General features: G+C 43.3%; 1 protein-coding gene across 1 annotated transcript in view; it reads right to left on the bottom strand.

Moving 5' to 3' along the window:
• Positions 1–20,160, bottom strand: part of stat5a (signal transducer and activator of transcription 5a) — a 112,216-nt gene that overhangs the window by 3,041 nt on the left and 89,015 nt on the right. Inside the window, 3 exon segments of the mRNA XM_068578343.1 lie at positions 4,156–4,265; positions 11,896–11,971; positions 15,390–15,593. Coding sequence (XP_068434444.1) covers positions 4,156–4,265; positions 11,896–11,971; positions 15,390–15,593 — 390 coding nt within the window.

The raw sequence follows: 20,160 nt of genomic DNA, 5'->3' as shown, positions 1-20,160 counted from the left end.
GAATCTGTCTGTTTTCCCTCCCTCCCTCCCGCTGAACTTCGGTCTGACCTGATGTGACAGCTCATTAACTTAACATCCCTTTGAAGATGCACAGAATGACCCTCTTCTGTACCGTAGCATCACCTTCTCGGGCAGCACGGCCGGCACAGCGGGGTAACGTGCTGCTGCCCTGCACACAATAACCAACGCTTTGCTCACAGGTGATGTTCATACCCTGCAAGTGGCCTTTTACCTGAGCCACTCCCGCACGCCAAACCCGGGCATGAATAAGTCATATGTTCTGAAAAAAGGAGAAAAGAAATGGAAGAGAAAAAAAAATCCGGAAATTATGTAAGTCATGACTCACCAGGCATAAAATAAGACAGCGAGAAGACTGCTCTGTGCTGCCAGAGCTAAATCACGACGGCACTCGTATATTCGGGTACATTCACCAGCTGGCCTGAAGCTATCCACGGGGGGCTAAGCCCGAACAAGGGCAGCCACCAAGTCATCCCACTATATCCTCATTACATTCTCTCCTAATCTCCTACTAGTTTATCAAAATCAGTCCATCCCCTTAATAGAAATTGGACACTCAATAACCAGCCTTCACTGTTTATTCTCTAATGCTGGCCCCTCCCTCGGGAACTCTCTCCTCCGGCTCCTCCGGCACCTCCGGCGTTCTCCATCACTCGGCACTCTGAAAACTGCACTTAAAACTCATCTATTAAATTCTGCTTTTAACCTGTGATGCTGGTTATGTAGGGTTTTTGTGTGTGTGTGTTATTATGTCATCTCTCTGGTTTTGTTTGTGTTATTGCTTTTATTGTTTCTGTCTTTACCTTGTAAAGTGCTTTCGAGTACCTTTTAAAGTGCTGTGCACATACAATGTATTACTATTATTATTATTATTATTATGATATCATAAGGTTGTTGATCCAGCTAGAGTGCTGTGACAGCGCAGCACGGCCAGGATGGAGAGCATCTTCACTTGAGCTGTCATCTGTGGACTTGGTAAGATCCCACTTGAACCGTCATCTAAAGAACAAAACCAATCTGCGAGCCCAAGATACCCACATAGAATAAGTACTGGAAAGAAAAAGGACATAAGGGGGGCAGAGCTTTGATGGAAGAGCAGGGGCTTGAATAGTTATCTAATACAAACACTTAAACAATAGTTAATTACATTAGAAATCACAATGGTGAGTGATTTGACAGGCAACCAGAATCCATATTTTTGGAGCCTGCTTATCTTCTACAAAAAGGAGATCCAGTATGTCTCTTTATGTCTCTCTGGTGAGGAGTGACAGGGTGGTCTCCCTGGGAGAAAAAGACTCTGATCTGACAATCAAGCTTACGTGGAAGAGCCTGTTTTAGAAACATAGAGAGCACGACTCTTCCTCTCACAGCTTGCAGGCGTGCTGAGCATCATCGGCGTTTTTGCACAAGGGGCCTGTGGCGCTCGGCCCCACCAGGGGGCGCTTTCGCACAAAATTAGTTAGAGACTTTTCTCTAATTCAGACACGTTAGTGGCAAAGTCTACGTTGTCAACTTCAGAAAATGTGTAGATTTAAAAAAAAAAGATCATATTCAGAATGAAATCTCTTCTCTAGGACACATTTTGTTGTGTTTTTAGTGTTTTTACATGATGCTGCTGGACGGCACGGCGTGCTGCACTTTGGACCGACAAACCACGAGAGCATGTGCACGAGTTGAACCTAAACTCACAGATCAAGCGTGGGGCCCGAGAAGCATCCCATTGGTTGATTCCAATAGTGTAAGGGTGTGCACGTCTGCTAGCCAGCTAAAGAGGGACTGATATTGCACTTATGCGTAAACGTAACTACAGTAGCGATGACTCGTGTGGATTATTTAACTACAGTACCATTTAACACTTTAACCCTGGACCAAAAACTGATAATAAAACATTTGTTACCACATTGACCAGATAACTTAATCATATCTCAATAATTCAATGACAAGTGGTGAAAAAAGAAAATGTGGTCAACATATAAACAAAAGCCCGGTTCTGCTTTCCATGTCTTCTTTCAAGAAAAGAAACTGTCTGGACAGGAAGTCCATTTAAAGAGGAAAACTCTGGCTAAGTGACCATCGCCATGCTCAACCCTATTCTAAGGCCATTTAGCAATTCAATTAAAACTTACTTTTGAATTGCATGTGCAACATTTACGAGGATGAGGTTGCACAACAGAGAACAAACCCACCGTCCGTTGCTGGTCACGAGTCGGCTATTTGAGAGATCCTTAACGTTGTCCTTTGATGGTCCTTTCTGTTGCTATGGTAAGATGTGTCATCACATCTTCATTGTGTGATTTTAGAGGACATTGTTTGGCTGAAATTATGTCATCACTGCTGTTGGTGATACATTGGTCGCAGCGTCTCCCTCTCTCACTCGCACACAGTTGTGAGCGTATGGTTCCATGTGCTATGTCCATGGTATATCTGGATTGCATCATCGATTTTTTTTGTATGAATATTGTGTGGCCCCACTATGATTTTCATACCACTGCTGCTGAGGATCTGGGGAGGATGACAGGTGAAATGACTCAAATGGCTGCCAGCCTTGGCAAACATTCACCAGGCTCTCACCAAATGTTCAGTATGAGACGCAGCTTACAACTGAAGAATGGGAGGAGGAGGAGGAAGAGGAGGAGGGGGAGGGGGAGGAGGAGGAGGAAGAGGAGGAGTACATGTGCAGGCCTTCAGACTGAGAATGAGGCTCATGACTAGAAGGAAAGGGCGACAGAGGGAAGTGTGTGTTCGGAGAGACGAGGCCGGGACGAGAGGAGTTTAGGGTTGATGGAGGGTGTGCGGGAGAGAAAGGGATTATGTTTGGGTGTCAACCTGTTATGCTATTTAAGCACACAAGTTTCCGAATTTCATGTGCCATGAAGCTCAATGAAGATAAATCTAGCTGTTGCACATACAGCTGCTGTATTAGAGCACAGAGAGAAAAAAAGATGACAAAACCATTGAGTCCGGATGTATTACTGCTGTAGCCATTACCGTCACTCATGATGAAATGCTCAGTCGGTTAATCAATGAGTCAAAGTATAGCAGGAACAGTTTTGATAATGAATTGATCATTGAGGTTATTTATCAAACTGAGTTGATTCCAGTGTCCTAAACGTGAGGTGTTGCTGCTTTTATTCTTAACCATTTTACACTTTAGTAAATGAAATCTCTAAAGAGTGTTAGTCAGGCAAAGCAAACAACATAAAGCTGTCACATTCATTTCTGAAACAAAACTGATAATCAGTTAGTTGATGAACAATTCATCGTTAATGAAACTAATCGTTAGTTACGACCCTAATCATTACTATCTTCCGATCTGAGAGGGCAGACATGAAAACGCGAAGAAGAATCACGCAATCAAGCATCGACCTGGCCTGACACTCAAGCAAAAAGCTCAGCCAAGGGAGTTTCTTCACTCAATACTAAATGATTTCAGGGTGATGAGATGGAGATAAAAAATATCCTGGCTGCTCTGTCCTTTTCTTAGCAAAGCAGGCCCTCTGTGCGTAGCACCGTCTGAGCAGCATGTGGTGTTTCATCCTCACAGCCTCATATAGACGCAAGGAGACGAGGGCGTCGGGCAACCTTATCTCCCCGTGCCATGAATTCATTCTGCTAAGCATCATCTTCAGGGCATGTCCGAGACAGCCAAAGTACGCTTGTGTCTGCGCACAAGTGTGAACAATCTTATCACGTCTTGTCAAGATAGTTGCATGAGCAAATAAATAACACAGTGTTTGGAATCAACAGTAATTAATTAAGAGATTAGAAGGGATTAGAGAGGAGGCAAATACAATTATCCCAGAGGGCTTTCTTAAGACACCATGTAGTTTAATCTCAGCAACAGAATCTGGGATTGCTTATCCAGCTGATTATAGCCTCCAAAATAATCTCACATGTTGACATCAATCAAAGGTATTAACCAGTACTTGACTCAAAATGGAGATATCTACATATATATATATATATATATATATATATATATATATATATATATATATATATATATATATATATATATATATATATATATATAAATATATATATATATATATATATATATATATATATATATATATATATATATATATATATATATATGGTACCATTATAAGGTATTTGTGGCTCAGCTCATCTCACCTTGAGCACAGTGATGTTCCACGCGTAGCTCTCCATGGCCTTCTGGAGTTTGCGGCCTTTCAGACCTTCCTTTACTCCGATGCGATGCAGGTCCTCATGGAAGTCCAGACCTGCACACAGACAAACACACACGACATGTGGATTATAATATCGACTGAAAGTGTCCATCAGGGGATATCATTTAAGGCCAAAACAAAACCGCAATGCACAAAATGACATTTTTAGAAAGTATAGTGTATATTATAGTATTGTATTTAGTGTCCAGACAAGTCAGGACAATTACTTCACTTCAACCTAATGAAAGAATTTGGCTGAATTTGTCTCGTCCCATTGAGACTGCTGTATCATGTTTGTATGCAGAGACATACTGGGACTGAAATTCAGCCTGGGACTCTGGGATGGAGAGTCCTCTTATGCGACTGACCGGAGTGTGCCAGACAAACAAGTTTTGGTAGTACGCTTCAAATCCTTAATTATTGGAATTATTGGAGAGGGCAAGTCTCTAAAAACAATAAAAAACCCTATGACCACCAGCCGGTTCGGCCTAACAAGGATTGGTCGTCTTCCCGATGGCCAGCCCGCTCCTGTATGTATGTATTATCTCTAGTTCATTTATATTGTGTTCCCCATACCTAATATGTACGTTTAAGTGTTTATGTGCACGTATGTGCATGTCTGTGTACGTAATATAAACGTGCTTATCTCTACGTACACTTATGTGCATGAAGGGGTGCATCGATATCCATGTGTACAAATATATGTGTACCTGTTTTAATTTGCACACCCGCAGTGTATCATGAGGAGGTAACCAGAGCACAACACTGTTTAGGTAAAGGAGTTATATAGAGAGCGCAAGAGTGGCCATTCTTCAGATTTACAAGATATAAACATCAAAGCATCCTTTTTTGCTTGTTCTGTTGTCCATGTTTTCACTGTATTGCAGCATGTTCAACACAACGCCTGCACATGAGTGGCTCCAATAGCAGTCCTCCATGCAATGCGCTGCATTCCTAATAGGGGTAAAATTGAGGTAGCGCAACACAGCCTAACCTTTAATTAGTCTATCAGTAGGTCCGGCTTCATTCAGCCCACGCAGACCATCACTAATCCTGAGGGCTTTAGGAACAAACTCCGCCCAGAGCTGTGTCTCAGCCAACGGCCTTATGCCACTCCGGCTTTGATTCACGGATTAGACTTTGAAGACACATAATACACTATAATAAAAAAATAATAATTATCATTCAAAGTCATTCATTCTTTAGTTCTCTGCTCCGTTAGTGACTGCTAGGCGGATACGACGCCTCGAATGCTAGAGAAGTCTTGAACTAAATAGTTTTTTTGCTGGAGGACAGGAGGTTTACCTCAGCTCAGCCCAGTGGCACACTCTGATTTGTTTTATGAAAAATAACTCGAGACATCCTTTATTCAAGGGAAAAGATAAACATCGCCGGTGAATATAAAACATTGGAAGAAGCTCAAGTCAGGAAGAAACTCTCTACACTGTTCATTCATAATCTCAGTTGCTAATTCTCCCTGCATTACTCCATCAGCTGATTGGGGGCGTGCACTTTAAATGAACCAATCAGATTCTGCGCCGTTTCCTTCAGCCAATCACATTGTTGTTGTCAAACACACAAGTCTCTCCTGGTTCAATTGGTTTTACTTATAAATGTTACAATATGCACTAGAACAGTATCCACACATGAAGATAAATGTGTTTCCACTAAATAGTCTATCCTAAATCATCAGGGCTCAAATGCACAATTGCCTTCAAGCCAAAGTTTAAATGTTTTTTACTTTTCAATTTTATTATATTATTTAGATTTTAAAGATTTCTTTTTGTTCAGGTGTCCAATTTGAAGCAATTGAGCCACAGCGCCATCTCCTTGCTTCTTCAATGTAACAAAAGTTGCATGCTCACTTTTTTCTCCATCATGGTGTATTATATAGTATGTTATAGCTAAAAAAACATTTGTATTTTGTATTATTTTTTTAACAATGCAATATCGTTTCAGTTTAGCTTTTCTCAAAGGATGTTCTGTAATTTAGTTTCAGTTTACTAACACTATTTTGTTTAAGTTTTAGTTACCTCTACCCGTCTATGCCCCCAACATGTGTGGGCATGTACACACACGTATACAAGCCTCCTCATCTCAATCCCTATTTTATCAAAATCCTCTTATTTTACGTTACAACTCACTTTCCTCACATCATCTGTACTGTAAGCCTCGATAAACATCTCCGAGTATTTTTGTTTTTTTACCACACCAAACGTATGCAAATGTCATTCCAGCAACTTGACATAATTACAAGTTTGACACTCACGACAACAACATTGTCCAAAATAATCTGCGTCACACTTAAAAGAGATCAACGACGTCAAGAAGGAAAAACAGAAAACATGATCTCTGGCCTTCAGTGCACATCAGACTCAACCTTGGACCCCTGTCGATCTTTAACTTCCATATAATTGGTGATGTGGAGCCCTTGCAGAATATCTCTTTCAGAGCCTAAAAAGTTGTGTTAACAGGGTTCAGGGCTGATTTGATCTTCTAATCTGGTGTAGTTAATGGGCTGCTGCTGGTGCAGAGCTGAGTCAAGGAGATCGCAGGATTTGGGGAGAAAAGCAGACAGGCAGCCGAAAAAGAGATGAAATTAGCTGGAGGCGGCTCGTCGCAACACGGGCTCTTCAAGCATTTAATATCCCAATTATTAAGCATTTCCTTCCCCCCAACAGTCACACAGTGGATGTTCCTTACTGTCACTTAAACTAACAATAATAAACAAAATGTGGCCCCATGGCACACTCTGATGAGACGGCATCTTACGCTTTGCTTCTCTCCTGGAAAGAGAAAAAGACAGAGGGAGAAAAAGCAAAAGAGAGAAATTCGGCGCTTCGACAGACGGGAGGACCGAGGGGACGGCAACATGTCTACTCTGGGTAGACATATACATGCAGACAGAAAAACACACAGCTCGGTAGAGGCTTCAGTCTCTGCATAGAACAGAATTTTTTTTTTTTTTGCCTTTGTAATGTGCACTGCAGCAGCAGCAGCTCTTATGCTCCACATACACACGCACAGGAAAGGAGACAGCTACAGGCAGAAATAATAAAATCAAACAGAATGACGAAAACAAAGATGGAAAAGGGGGTTAGTAGGAGATAAATTAATGAAACTCTGATCCGACTGTATTCATCAAGTCATACACACTGCCGAGGCCTGGCAGAATATCACCATTGCAAATAGAGATTGGAAAACAATGACAGTACAAAGCCAGGAATGATGAAGGGGAAATGTATGTCTTTACCCCTTGAATTGCCATGAAGTCAAACCACATCAACAACATTGCAGCAGTGAGAGAGAGGAAAGCGTCTTTGCGTGGAAAGAGGGCATCAATCAACATGCACGGTGAGGCTTGCAGGACGGCCGCAGCTTCCAAACTCATACTGCGAGTTTGCACCTGTTCACGGCGGGATGCAGGCCTATATTCATCGGTATATATCGTGTTGTGGGCGACTCCTTTCAAGGTACTCTAACTTTAACCGATCGAATTGTGATGAAATCAAATTCAAAAGCGATATGAAATATTCAGGCATCTCGCTCCCTGTGTGCTCTCGCTGCAAGGCTGCATACGCTCGGCCTGTGTGTCTCTCCTCTCAGAGTGCTGTGCTCTCGGACTGCAGACTGGAGCTGTGCCAGTCATCCAAACTGATCAAATCACATGGGCAGAGAATCCGGTACGTGAGCTTCATCCATCATCACGAATAACAGGATGCCAGTCCTCTTATCAACCGCTCTTTAGTTGGATATTTGTCAAGAGAGTCTGCTGAAATTCGGGAGAAAATCCTTGCAGAAGCTGTGGAGCAACGGCTATAGGGGAAGGGGTGTGAGTGGTTCTCTCCATAAGCAAACAGATTAGACGTGCGTGCAGACGACACATAAACCAGTGTACACACACAGTGAAGGTGCCAGAGTGTGCGTCCCAGCTGTCTATCTGGTACCCCATTAGCGGGGTGTGTGAGATGGCGAGCCATCATCCATGGGGCCTGGAGGGGATCATCCAGCGCCTCTCCATCCTCATCAACACGTCAGTTTCACGGCCCAAATTAAACTGATTATCTGCAATAATGACTGGGCATAAACTGAACACAGAAAGGGAAGAGGAGAGGGAGGAGCGAAGTAAGAGCCATGGTAACCCCAAACCGTCCCCACATCGCCGTTTCTCATCACCTACTGTTTGTGTGGAGGACACTCGCTCCCTGCTGCTTTAATACAAAAATGGAAAAAGGCAATTCAGAAGGTAAGAGGTTAGTTCAGGTCGCTCGCTTCAGGCCGCAGCCAGCATTGTGGCTGTGGCTTTGTCGCCGAAGCGATTTGCTGATGAGCAGAGCACACTTTCAATGGCTGGGGGGCGAACGTGTCAGGTCCAATCAAAAGCCTTTAATTATTTTTAGGTACAGCACACATACACACACACGCGCACACACACACACACATATACACACCTACACATGCAAACACACCCTAAATGCTCTCCCCTATGCTCACAGCTTGTCCTGTTTTTCCACTTCGCTCACAGCCGTTACACCAGAATGAGTTAATTAATTTGGCTTCCGGATCGATCAAAAGGGACAAAACCATCAATTCCATGCAAATGCACCATTTCCACTCTCCGATTCTGTGTTTTCAAGCTGTTGCCTTTGTCATGCTCAGTCTCTACATAATCATATGGCTTATGAGATGGCTTCTGAAGGGTGCATTCAGTGCTTGTCAGTCTATCAAAAGAGGTAAATTCATGCTCTGGCAGCCATTACAATGCAGATGAAGCATTTCGTTGGGGATTCATGAGTGCATCCAAATGTCCTCCGTGGCTCTTTTGCTCTCTCTCTCTCTCTCTCTCTCTCTCTCTCTCTCTCTCTCTCTCTCTCTCTCTCTCTCTCTCTCTTTCTCTCGGATATAAAATGCTTATTATGAACTGCGACACATGCTTAAACAAGACAAAGATGACAGAAAGACGGAGAATGGGTTTTTGTTGTTGCATTTACGCTCAGAGACAGGTGAGCCTGTGGAGCAATTCATTAGATCTACTGATCGTGAGATTAGAGTGAAGTAGCTCAACCCTCTCAATTTGCCACATATTCAGCACGCTCGGGCCCATTTTAAAGCAGTTAAAACAGTACACAATCTCTCGACTGAGGTTCCTGTAAGAATATGGCTACAGAGAGTCATTTGATTTACCATTTGCATTAAACCATACCGTTAAAACCAGACTTCAAAATCGATGCCCCATTATGTAAGAATTCTGCATATTTGCGACCAAAAAGCAGCATCCGATACACAGAGGAGAGGACCTGATGAGACAGGAAGCAGATGGAGGGGACAAAGAGCACGCTGAGAGGAGGAGCGGGACAGAAGCGACTGCATTAATATTGGAAAGCAATTACTTTATTAACGAGCGGGGAGATTATTAAAGCAGATCTAAAAATGTGGACTTTTGGAGACAGTATGAAGCGTCATCATTTCCCCATCACGCATTTTTCCTATCTTGAAATCCACTTAATTGATATTCAGTTCATTGCAGACACACATTTGTATTTGCTTCTGTAATTATGGATGTGCAATATGTACTGCAGTTAGATTCATTCATCTCTGTATTCTGAACAACCTTACTTTACATTTCCATAGGGCAGCACGGTTTGAATTTCATTAAAAGTTTCGAATTGTTATTTCCCAAGTTTGATTTGTGGCAATAGGTTACATTATGTATTTTTATTTCTTTTTTTTTTTAACACATAAGAAGCTCAGTAATTGGATTCTGGGAAACTGTGCAGGGGCATCTGTTTCTCTGGCAGCCTGTTGGAAAACCACAGTATGTCTGAGAAAGAGCTGCGACATTATTACATTCATCTTTCCGCCTCACGCATGAAAACTGCAGCCACGACGACGAATGTTCGCAAACAAGGATGAACAGAAAAGGCAGTTATGTACATTTAGGATTGCCGGCGGTCTGGATTGCGGCATGTGTGCTTGCGCTGGGGGCGGAGGAGTGGGGCGGTGGGGAAAGTGCTATTCAGTGCTGTTCGGCATGCAGCTGAGGCCCCTCAGGGCTGTCACTCCAGCCCTCTGCCTCATTGTATCCCTCTTTCATAATGCCGCACTTACATTAAACAACCTTGTAACTCCAAATTTAGCAATTGCCACGTTTTCGCTCCAATTGGATTGTCAGGATTACATGCTCTTTGAGAAAATGCTTCAACCCCTGGGCTTTTGAGGACCTTTTTCGAAAAAAAATGAATTACTTTAAACAAGGCGGATATTCTTACTGTGGCTCCTGAAAATGTGTCTTTTTTTTTTTTTCCGACCAGACCGCAGCAGTAAGTTGAGCCTCAGCCTCCTGTATCTTGCTACCGCACGACTGCTGTGAGAGTGGCTGTGGCTGTGTGGGGTTTAAGATCTGCTTAACTCTGCAGTCATCGTCTTTGAAGATGCTTCCAGCTCTGGGGCTGGGGAACCTTCAGAGCCGGGGGACAACTCTGCGATTGAAGCCCCAGCGTTCAACCTACATCCCTGGGTAATTGCACAACGCGAATATCATCTTGGCATGTTGTGGTTGCGGGTGAGTGAAGCATACGCCTGCCTCTGTGTGACACCAGGGAGTAATGCTGGGCATAGCGGGCTTAAATTGGCTTATCAGCCTCAGGATATTGGGTTGGCATTAGCCAGTGAGTTAGCGTTCCCTTTCTACTGTGTGTTCGTCGTACACTGCCACACACAAACAACACATGGCTTTTCATGTTGACACCAGCCATTACGAAACTATAATAAGCCCGAATCTGGAGGTTTCACATTAGTTTCAACCACGTCTTCCGTCGCCCCCAGAAAGAAGGGATTGTATAAACATGCGAAATTAAGACGTCAGCATTCAAACGACGTGCTCCCATTTGAGGAGCTCTTCAGCAGAGGCACTGCTGCGTAGCAGAGAAGCAAAGCAAATGAGGAACAATTAGAGCTGAATGGAGGAGACAAGCCACGGGATTTCTTTATTTGAAGCAGATTCTCTCCTCGCTCTTATTCGGCTGAATTTAGTCCTCACTCCTAAAAAGGCCAGACCTCTTACATCGAGCACCCTTTTGAGGAAAAAAAAACAAAAAAACGCCGTGCTGGAGAAAACGCTTCAATTCCATCCTATTTTCCCTGTTTTTCACTCCCTCTAACCTGACATCGCTAACGCTCTCCTGCCCGCAACTGATGTTTTTGTGCTCTGTCCTCTTTCTGCTGCAGCCTTTTGTTTGCGCGGCCGGCTGATTGTTTTCACCTGCCTACTGACATGATAACTACTCTGCGCATGACTCACTGTTGATGGCCTGTTCTATCGACAGCAGCCACTGCTGTTGATGTTGACGAAGATGCTGCGGCAGCCGGACAAACTACGCTCATGTTATTAGGCGGGAGGACACGACACACAATGTGTTTGAAGGCTGCAGACGCACGCCCTCACAGCGCTCTCACAGCGCGCAATTCATCAGGACTGCAAACATTCATCTCCTCAAATGAATGTATATGTTGCTTCGTGTCGTATTTTTCTTATTCGATTTAAGGAAACACGCGCTGTGAGGTCATTCGATTCGTGTCCAATAACAGCTTGGATTACACATCCAGTTGTGCACAACATGCTCTGCACTGTGGAAGACGTGGAGGATGAACTGCAATGGCGAACTCCTCCCATAATGTGACGTACCTGCCCGTTGTGCTTGTGTGAGCTTGGAGTAGACGACGTCGGCCGACTCGATCAGTGTTCTGCTGGTTTGGATCATCTAGAAGACAAAGAAGACGTGCACTTGCATCACATTTCAGCATCATACTGGGAGCAAACCTAAAAAAAGCCTAAAAAGCAGGGGAAACAAACACTGGGGAGGCAAAGAGACACACATTTGGTGTCATCTCGTCCCATTGTTATAACAGGTTTGATCCTCCACTAAGGCCCACGAAAGTATAATTGTTCACCCAATTAGCAGAGTTTAGCTGTCATGTACAAAAGCAAGCTTGATGCAGTTAATGTGAAAATCTAAGCTATAAGCAGTCTGTTTGGTATTACAGCCGAATAACTCCGTGTTTAACTGTAAATAAAGACTTGCAAAAAGCAAGAGGGCTTAAGGATTTGCTTTCCAAACAAGCCTGTACTGTATCCGCTTACCCAATACGGGGGCTCATATACTGTCAAACAACCTCTGCACGGAGAGTATTTTATTAATCTAATCCTCGACTGTACTAGGTATCTGACTGTATTATTTTATTTGTATTTTTATTCTGTTTGCACAACTTTTAACAATTTGTTTCATGTTATGTTTTGTATGTTTTTCTATGTATTATATTTTGTCCTTTCTGTGGACCAGAGGAAGATTAGCGGCCGCTGAGGCGTCAGCTAATGGGGATCCAGTAAATAAACTCAACTAAACAATTCATTAGTCGATTAATTGCTAAGTCCATCAAAAGAAAATTACATTCAGAGCTACCCAGACTCAAACTCCTTCTGCAATACATGTTGATAGTTGATTCTGTCTCTGAATATCTGCATTGAAATCACACGGGACCCACAATGATATCAAGAGCGACAGAGATGGAACTACCTATTATCACCTCTACTCCTGCAAATAGCGTAGGTCAGATGCGCCATAAACATCATGCCACAGGCTGAGGAGGAGCAGCTGGACCAGCCCTGCAGCGAGGAGCGAGCTAATGAAGTTTCACACTCCTTGTCAGCAGGGAGACAGGAAGTGGACGCTCAGACTGCGAGTGCATGTGCATGCCTCTCCTTGTTTTGCTAGTCGTATGAGAACTGGTATGAGAGCAAACAGTTTCATAAAATGAGCTCATTTTGGACATTCCCTTCAATAAGGGGACGGTTTGAAATAAGAAACTAAAGGAAAATCTGTGGAAACCCCCAAAGGTCTGTGAGAATTGGAGCGAAAGTATGACAGAGAGCAAATCTTTCCAACAGCGGCAAGGAAGAAACCTGAATGCAGCGTGTGGTGAAGCTGCATTGCATTCTGGTCTTGAAAGTAGCACCTCTGCTGTTGTGGATGTATTTCTGTGTGACTGCTAAGAGTTGCTGCACAACATGGTGAATCAAAAAAAAAGCTCTGAGTGAGAAAAGCATTTTTTTTCCCTGCAATTTCTCCTGCACTGCAAATATATCAACACATTGCATTGTTTATAATTGGCCATTTATCCATAAACTAGAATTACCACCGAGCGGTAGTATGCGTCTGCCGGTCTGTCGGAAAATGTAAAATCATTTCTTCTTCCAATTTGATATTTTTGTAGGATGGTCATAATTTTCACTCAATTCTTAAATTATGGCACAAAAATATGTTTTGTGAGGCAAGAATGACCTTCGACCACAAAATTATTCAGTTTTCAGTTCAACCTTGAGTCCAAATAGTTAAAGCCAAATTTGAGGATATTCCTTCAGGCGGTAATGAGACACGAGAATGGACCGGACAGACAACACATAAACATAATACACCGGCGCAGAGGCAGAAAAATAATAACAACAGTCCATCAGTATGAACACAGGATGAATATTAGTACACAATGCCTGTGTTGTGCTCAAACATGAGGGTTACAAAGCTGGCTGGCAGCCGCCCACATGAGGGTGGCTGAGGACATGCACCGCACACTGATATCCTAAAGTTAATGGCCGGGTTTTGGCAGCCATGAAGTCACATGCATTTACACTCTCTCATACACACATACACACACACGCACACACACACACACACACACACACACACACACACACACACACACACACACACACACACACACACACACACACACACACACACACACACACTCTGTTTTTCAGCATGGAGTGTGTCAACAGGCCAACCTCTGGGAAGTAAACTCAAACACTCAGCTGACCAGATCAAAGTACATCATTATATTAGCTCCTCAGGCTATAATCACCCGTGAAAGCTGCTAACCACTGTTGCAATCTCAGAGATAAGGGTTTCAAAAGGGTTCTTCCTGAAGGCCCGATGTTCTTCCCAGAACAAGTGTTTTTCAAGGGTTGTAAATGTGATCAGCCACAGCCCTTTAGGAACATCATGAGCAGGCATGGGACAGTATGAGAATGTCATGTCATGATTATTCTTACCAAAATAATTGAGATTCATGATCACAAACGATCAACAAAATGCGCAAAAAAAAATGTGAAGGGTCTCCTGCATGAATCCAAAAAAATTCCATTGTGAGTCTGTTATTTCTCACATAATAATTTCTGTATTTTAAATCTGACTCTAATTGCCACTTCTCTACGAGGTTTCTGGGTGAAACCTTTCACAGATGCTTGGGTTCCACGTAGGACTTTTTACAAAGGCACCGAAAAGGTTTATCCTCTGGGGCCAAGCCATAGAACCGCGTCGTTCCTGATGTCAGTGCGCTGCTGCAGGTGTGCGCGTGCGACCTGAGCAGCGTGGACGCGACAGCATTGCTCCTCGCTCACGACCCACTTCGCCAGCTCCACACCAGGCCTCGCAGGAGGGACGAGGACGCAGCGGGTGATAACTAATTACAGACGGCCCTCCAACCACCCCTCTCGGGCCGTGCCAATGTCAAGTGGTGAAAAATGCAGTGTTCTTGTAAGAGAAAGGAGACGGGATGGAGAGGGACACGTGAAATTATACAAAGAGTATCTGCAGCTTGACAACCTGACTGGCTAAATAGGTGGTTTTAGCTGTTTAGAGGCCTTGTAAAACACAGCTGTGAGGATACTGACGTACATATTTAAAGAGAGATTACACACTATAAAAAGAGTGTTATTGTCTCACATGAACACTGAGCTAAATATGCGCGTTTACTGAATTTGCAATTCAGTATTGATTTATTTTTACAATAATTTATGACAAGGGTTTGTTTAAAAGATTGCTCTCATGCAGTGGTTCTCAACCTTTTCCATGATGTACCCTCTAGCGCAAAGCATTGTTGGCTAAAAAAACGATGTATTACACATCAGCCATCAGTGTCTGATTTAATATAGAATATATACAATTCAGTTTAAAGAACTTACACTTCTACTATTAAATATTCATTAAATAAGGATTTTTAAAGGATTTTTGAATTCGTGCTCATAGTAGTACCCCCATTTGAGAACCACCGCTCTAATGTGCGACACCATACTGAGTCGTTCACCGCAGCAGTATCACCGTTTCTGTCGCCCTCTCTTTTTACCATGTCATAGGCGGTGAACACTTTGCGCAGCAGCTCCGGCACAGGACCCTGAGCCTCCATGGTGGGGTAAGTCTCGCTCAGGTCCACGGTCACCCTCAGCGCCCGCTCGCTGTTCATCAACCAGGTGGACACGGTCAGAATACACTGCTTCATGTTGGCCGCCGGGGTCAGGCCACAGAGCTCCTTGAAGGACACCATGGCATTCTGGGGGATGAAACAACCACAGTGAAGGATTCAAGTGTGAACACATGAAAAGGCACAAGTGAAAAATAATCAACTCTGTATGCTGCATCACTGTTCACTCAGTCTAAGTTGCTCTGGGAAGCAGCATTATTTACATGTAAGAGCATAACTAGATACATAAATAAGACATAAGTATTCTGTGTGAGCTTTTGGACTGAACCTTGTAGCTGCCCCCACAGCACCAAAGTAAATAAAGCAAAGGAGACAAATTCATGTAGAGTTATTGTGCTTGGCAAACGAGGTGATTGTAATCCCGATGGAATGGAAAATCTTGCAATGACTTTATGCATGTGACCTTGAGTGGGGATATTTAATGAGAGGGATTGTGACACTCCCCTCAGGCCAGAAACGAGATAAGATAGCAGAGTGTTTGTCTTGGTGTCAGTAAAACTATCAGGTTCCCATAAACTTCTGACCAGCTCGAAGGAAACGGACTTACAGTCACTCTCCCTCTCTTTCTACATTCCTTCTCCTCCATTCGCGCCCCTTTTCTTCACATATCTTCTGTGTTTATCTTTCTTCTGTCACTACAAATATCCAACTCAAAACTATCAAAAAGGTAGTAATTACCAAATCATTCATCTCCTTATTCTCCAGTTTTCAACATGGACCATTGACTATTATAGCTATTTGCTGCAAGATAAATAAATAAATCCCTCTAAACATGTTCTGTTTATTCAATCTAGTAGCAAATTGTGTTTTTCATCGGGGGCAGCTGTAGCTCAGTTAGCGCTGTTCTTCCATTAATCACAAAGTTAATGATTTGATCCTCAAGCTCCTCCACATGTGTCCTTGGGATGCATCTACCAACAAATTGAATGCGTTACCAAAGGAAGTGACACAATCTGTGAGCACTAATGATCACTGTAACACATGTCAAACCTGTCAGAAGACTTTGACTCGTACACCTTTAGCGATCTCCAAACACAAAACAGATTTTTTTGGGGGGGGATTTAGTGTCTAGTAAGATTTCTACACAGGCAACTGTGATGCCTGAAATTATCTGAAAACAGTGTCATTTGTTTTTTGGTCCAATTTGATCATGTGTTCAAACCGCAATAGAGCTAACAACTTAGCCGATGTAAAAACACATGAGCAGCCAGTCTGCTCTCCGGTCCACCGAAAACCAGAGTTTCCGCACGTCTGGGTTGAAAGGCTTTGCAGCCCCAGCAGCCGGGCAACTGCATCTAACAGCATATCATTCTCCTGCCAGCATGGGAATTCAAGCAACCAAACCAGGCCCACTGTTTTTCACACGGCACCCCGTTCGTTAACTTGGTTTTAACACGGCCAAAAGGGAGAGTGCGACAGAGCGAGCTGAGAGAAGAGAAAGGGACAGTGAAAGAGAAGCAGTTCAAAAGAGCAGTCTCACAGAACCGAATCTCCGACTGCAAAGGGTGAACGGTGATGAAAAATGATGATCTTTTTCTTTTATGGGAAACTTTTTATGCTTCCGTCTTGGCCAGAACTCCCTCGACAAATAAAAAAGACATTCTGGATATCAATGGGGAATATTCCTTGTAAAATAAAGATACAAAATATTACGAGAATCGTTGAAAAGCGCAAGGCAGGTGAGAGTGAGAGAGAATAAGAGCGCCAGTGTTGCTACTTGGGAGTCCGTCGACACGCTCGGCACTGCAGTGTGGGAACCAGCTGTCTCCCTGGACTAGACCTCCAGGAAAATCCAGCCCACCACCCCCCGCCCCAGAGGATGTGCTGTCACTGTGGGGCCCGGCCTTTCTGTGGACGGAGAGGGTAGCCAGGGGACGCAGTTGAAATCTGTATGCTGAGCCTCAGCCTCAGTTAGCACCTCTTGGGCCATTGAGCAGCGCCATGGGAAGAAGCACGATGGTGGAGGCAGCACAGCTCTGGGGTGCTGGTTTAAACCCGGTGTGCGAGAACTACAAGCATGTGTGTGTGTGTGACTGCATGTGTTTATGTTTCAGTGTGGTCTGAAGTCTGAGTTACGAGCATTCATTATGCTTTGTACTACTCCACGCATGTCTGCACGGGACCACATGTGTGAATGTTTTCCTCGATAATTGATGTGCAATGAAAGCGAGACTGTTTTCAAGCCATGGTGCAAAATAAAACACCAATGAGAGGCTTGGATTTAATTACTCCCTTCCCCCAATTCTAACATTCCTCAAACGAGAGGTCCTATGTCCGGCTACAACACTGCTTTTGTTTCTGTTTCCACCTCTCTCTCTCTCTCTCTCTCTCTCTCTCTCTCTTTCTCTCTCTCTCTCCCTCTCTCTCTTTTTCTGATTTAATCTGTGTCTCTACTTCTCCCTGGTCCACAGACATTGTCATTGTGCCGGTAATTGCGCACACACACACACACACACACACACACACACACACACACACACACACACACACACACACACACACACACACACACACACTGTTCAGCAAATTAAAAAAAGCAGGCCTCCACCAACACTTAAGGTTTATGGGGAGCAACACGCAGGAAACGACTTAATTCAAGTCACCCACAGAAATAATTGATTTTATGCCTACATTCACATACAAAACCTATCATCTCTGCCCACTGGTCAATGTTCATGGATCTCCTCGGTCATTTTAAGAGTCAAACACACTTTCGGTCATTATTCAAAGCTGACCACCAGGAAGCTTGGCTGTTTCAGGATAAAAGAAGTCTTAAAAGAGCCGAGGTGACATAACTCTTTTGACTGTGTGTGTGTGTATGTGTGTGTTTGTGTGTGTGTGTGTGTGTGTCTGTGTGTACGTGTATTGCTTTTATGGCCACGGTTGAAAGTTCCAAGTGCATTTCTTTCTCGCGTTGACATCTAATCTTGGCCGGTGAGAGGTGGGGAAACCTCCAAAACCTGGCAGGTTGTTGCCTTGTGGGTCGTTGGCCGCGGGCCTCACGTCGGCCCTCCAGCTCCCTTCAGATTAAAAGCATCGGGCTCCACACAGCTGGCCTCCACAAAGCTTTCACCACTGCCCTTTTTTTACATTTAAAAAGGCAAAGGCCTTGTTCTTTAATGTATCCTCTTTAAAGCCTTTCTCTCAATTTCACCTCATTCATTTCATCAACTTTTATCCCCGCATTTCAAAAACAAAAATTTACATTTCAAACCTGAGGATATTGTTGCTTGGAGAGCGGCCGTGGTGCCTGTGTCGTTTGATCAGGTTAAAAGACACCGGTTCACATCCAACCATGAACTGACATTTTTTTTATATGCCCTCAGATTCCTTTCCAAAGCCATCGGAGAGATGATCAGAGCTACAGAGCAGAGTCACTGTCAGTTATGAAATGTGACATGTCTTTGATCATCAAATATGTACCATAACTTATTTGATTATAGTTTTACAAAAGTTAATGTTAGAAAAGCCTGTATTAGGGGCCGTATAGGGACCTGCACAGTGAGCCATATTAATGTCCTATTCATTATGTTACCATGCTGACTCACACTTGGGAGAAAACAAGGACCTAATCATGACAAACTGCTGAGGTATCCATGTGTCACTGATGCAGATAATTCAAACAAGCAACACTCATAAAATATTATAATCCTTTACCTCGTGAGAAAACACTCTGGTCAGGATTTTATTTCAAATGTTTTTCCGAAAATGACCTTCCTAAAATTATTATCTCCTTTCGGCTCAATTGTTACTGCCTCTAAAATTACAGGATCAATTTTCCCTCTAAAACAGAATCCAAACTCTCTGTATTTGGGTCTTGCTGAGGAAAATAATGTCCTCTTTCAGATGATTGCCTACTTCCACAACTGAAAAATGTATGACAGCATGCCACAGGATCTCTAATCACATCTCTACTTATTTAGTTTGGTCTGGTTTTTTGTTTGCTGTGCCATTAGACTGAGGTTTCTGCTTACTGAAGACAGATGGACCGACCCTGGTATTTATGACATGTTAATAAAAAGTTGTGTGCTACATTTTATTCTGGAGGAATACACATGACTCTGTCTAACTGGATGTCTCTTTCTACAGAAACATACATCAGATTTTCTTCCAGGATCGGCTACTCTTGACCAAGGAAATTAGAAAACACAATCAGTGATCAGATTTGCCTAAACCACCATATCCTTAAGGTGAGACAGGATGGGTTTGTTTTGAGCTGGTTCCCACACTGCAGTGTTAACACATTTTTCCCGAGGTTGAATAAGCTTTGTTGACAGAGTCGTGTCAGCAGGTAAAAGTGTACAGCACTTTAAAGTTGTTAACCGTCAAAACAAACACGTTTCGTAATACACCCTTCAGTCACTACAAACAAAATAGCAGACAGACTGGAAGGCTTCTGCTAATGGTCATCAGCCAAATATACATCATGGTTACTAATCTTCATTTGATCATCTAGAGGAGTTTAAGTGCCCAGCAGCTTGTTCCTCATTAATGATCACACTAGTCATAAACCTCATAATGGTACAGCAATGTCTATTTATTACCGCCCTGTTCTGCAACATCAATAGAACATAATTAGTGACAGCCTACACACAACGGCAAATTAAGTGGGTCAAACCAGAAAGACTTACACCAG

Source organism: Clinocottus analis, unplaced genomic scaffold (genome assembly GCF_023055335.1).
Source record: "Clinocottus analis isolate CAN_PGR_092001 unplaced genomic scaffold, fCliAna1.0.p SCAF_16, whole genome shotgun sequence".
In the NCBI taxonomy this organism is placed as follows: Eukaryota; Metazoa; Chordata; class Actinopteri; order Perciformes; family Cottidae; genus Clinocottus; species Clinocottus analis.
The sequence above is the reverse complement of the archived record's forward strand: the minus strand, read 5'-3'. Positions and strand labels throughout refer to the sequence as shown.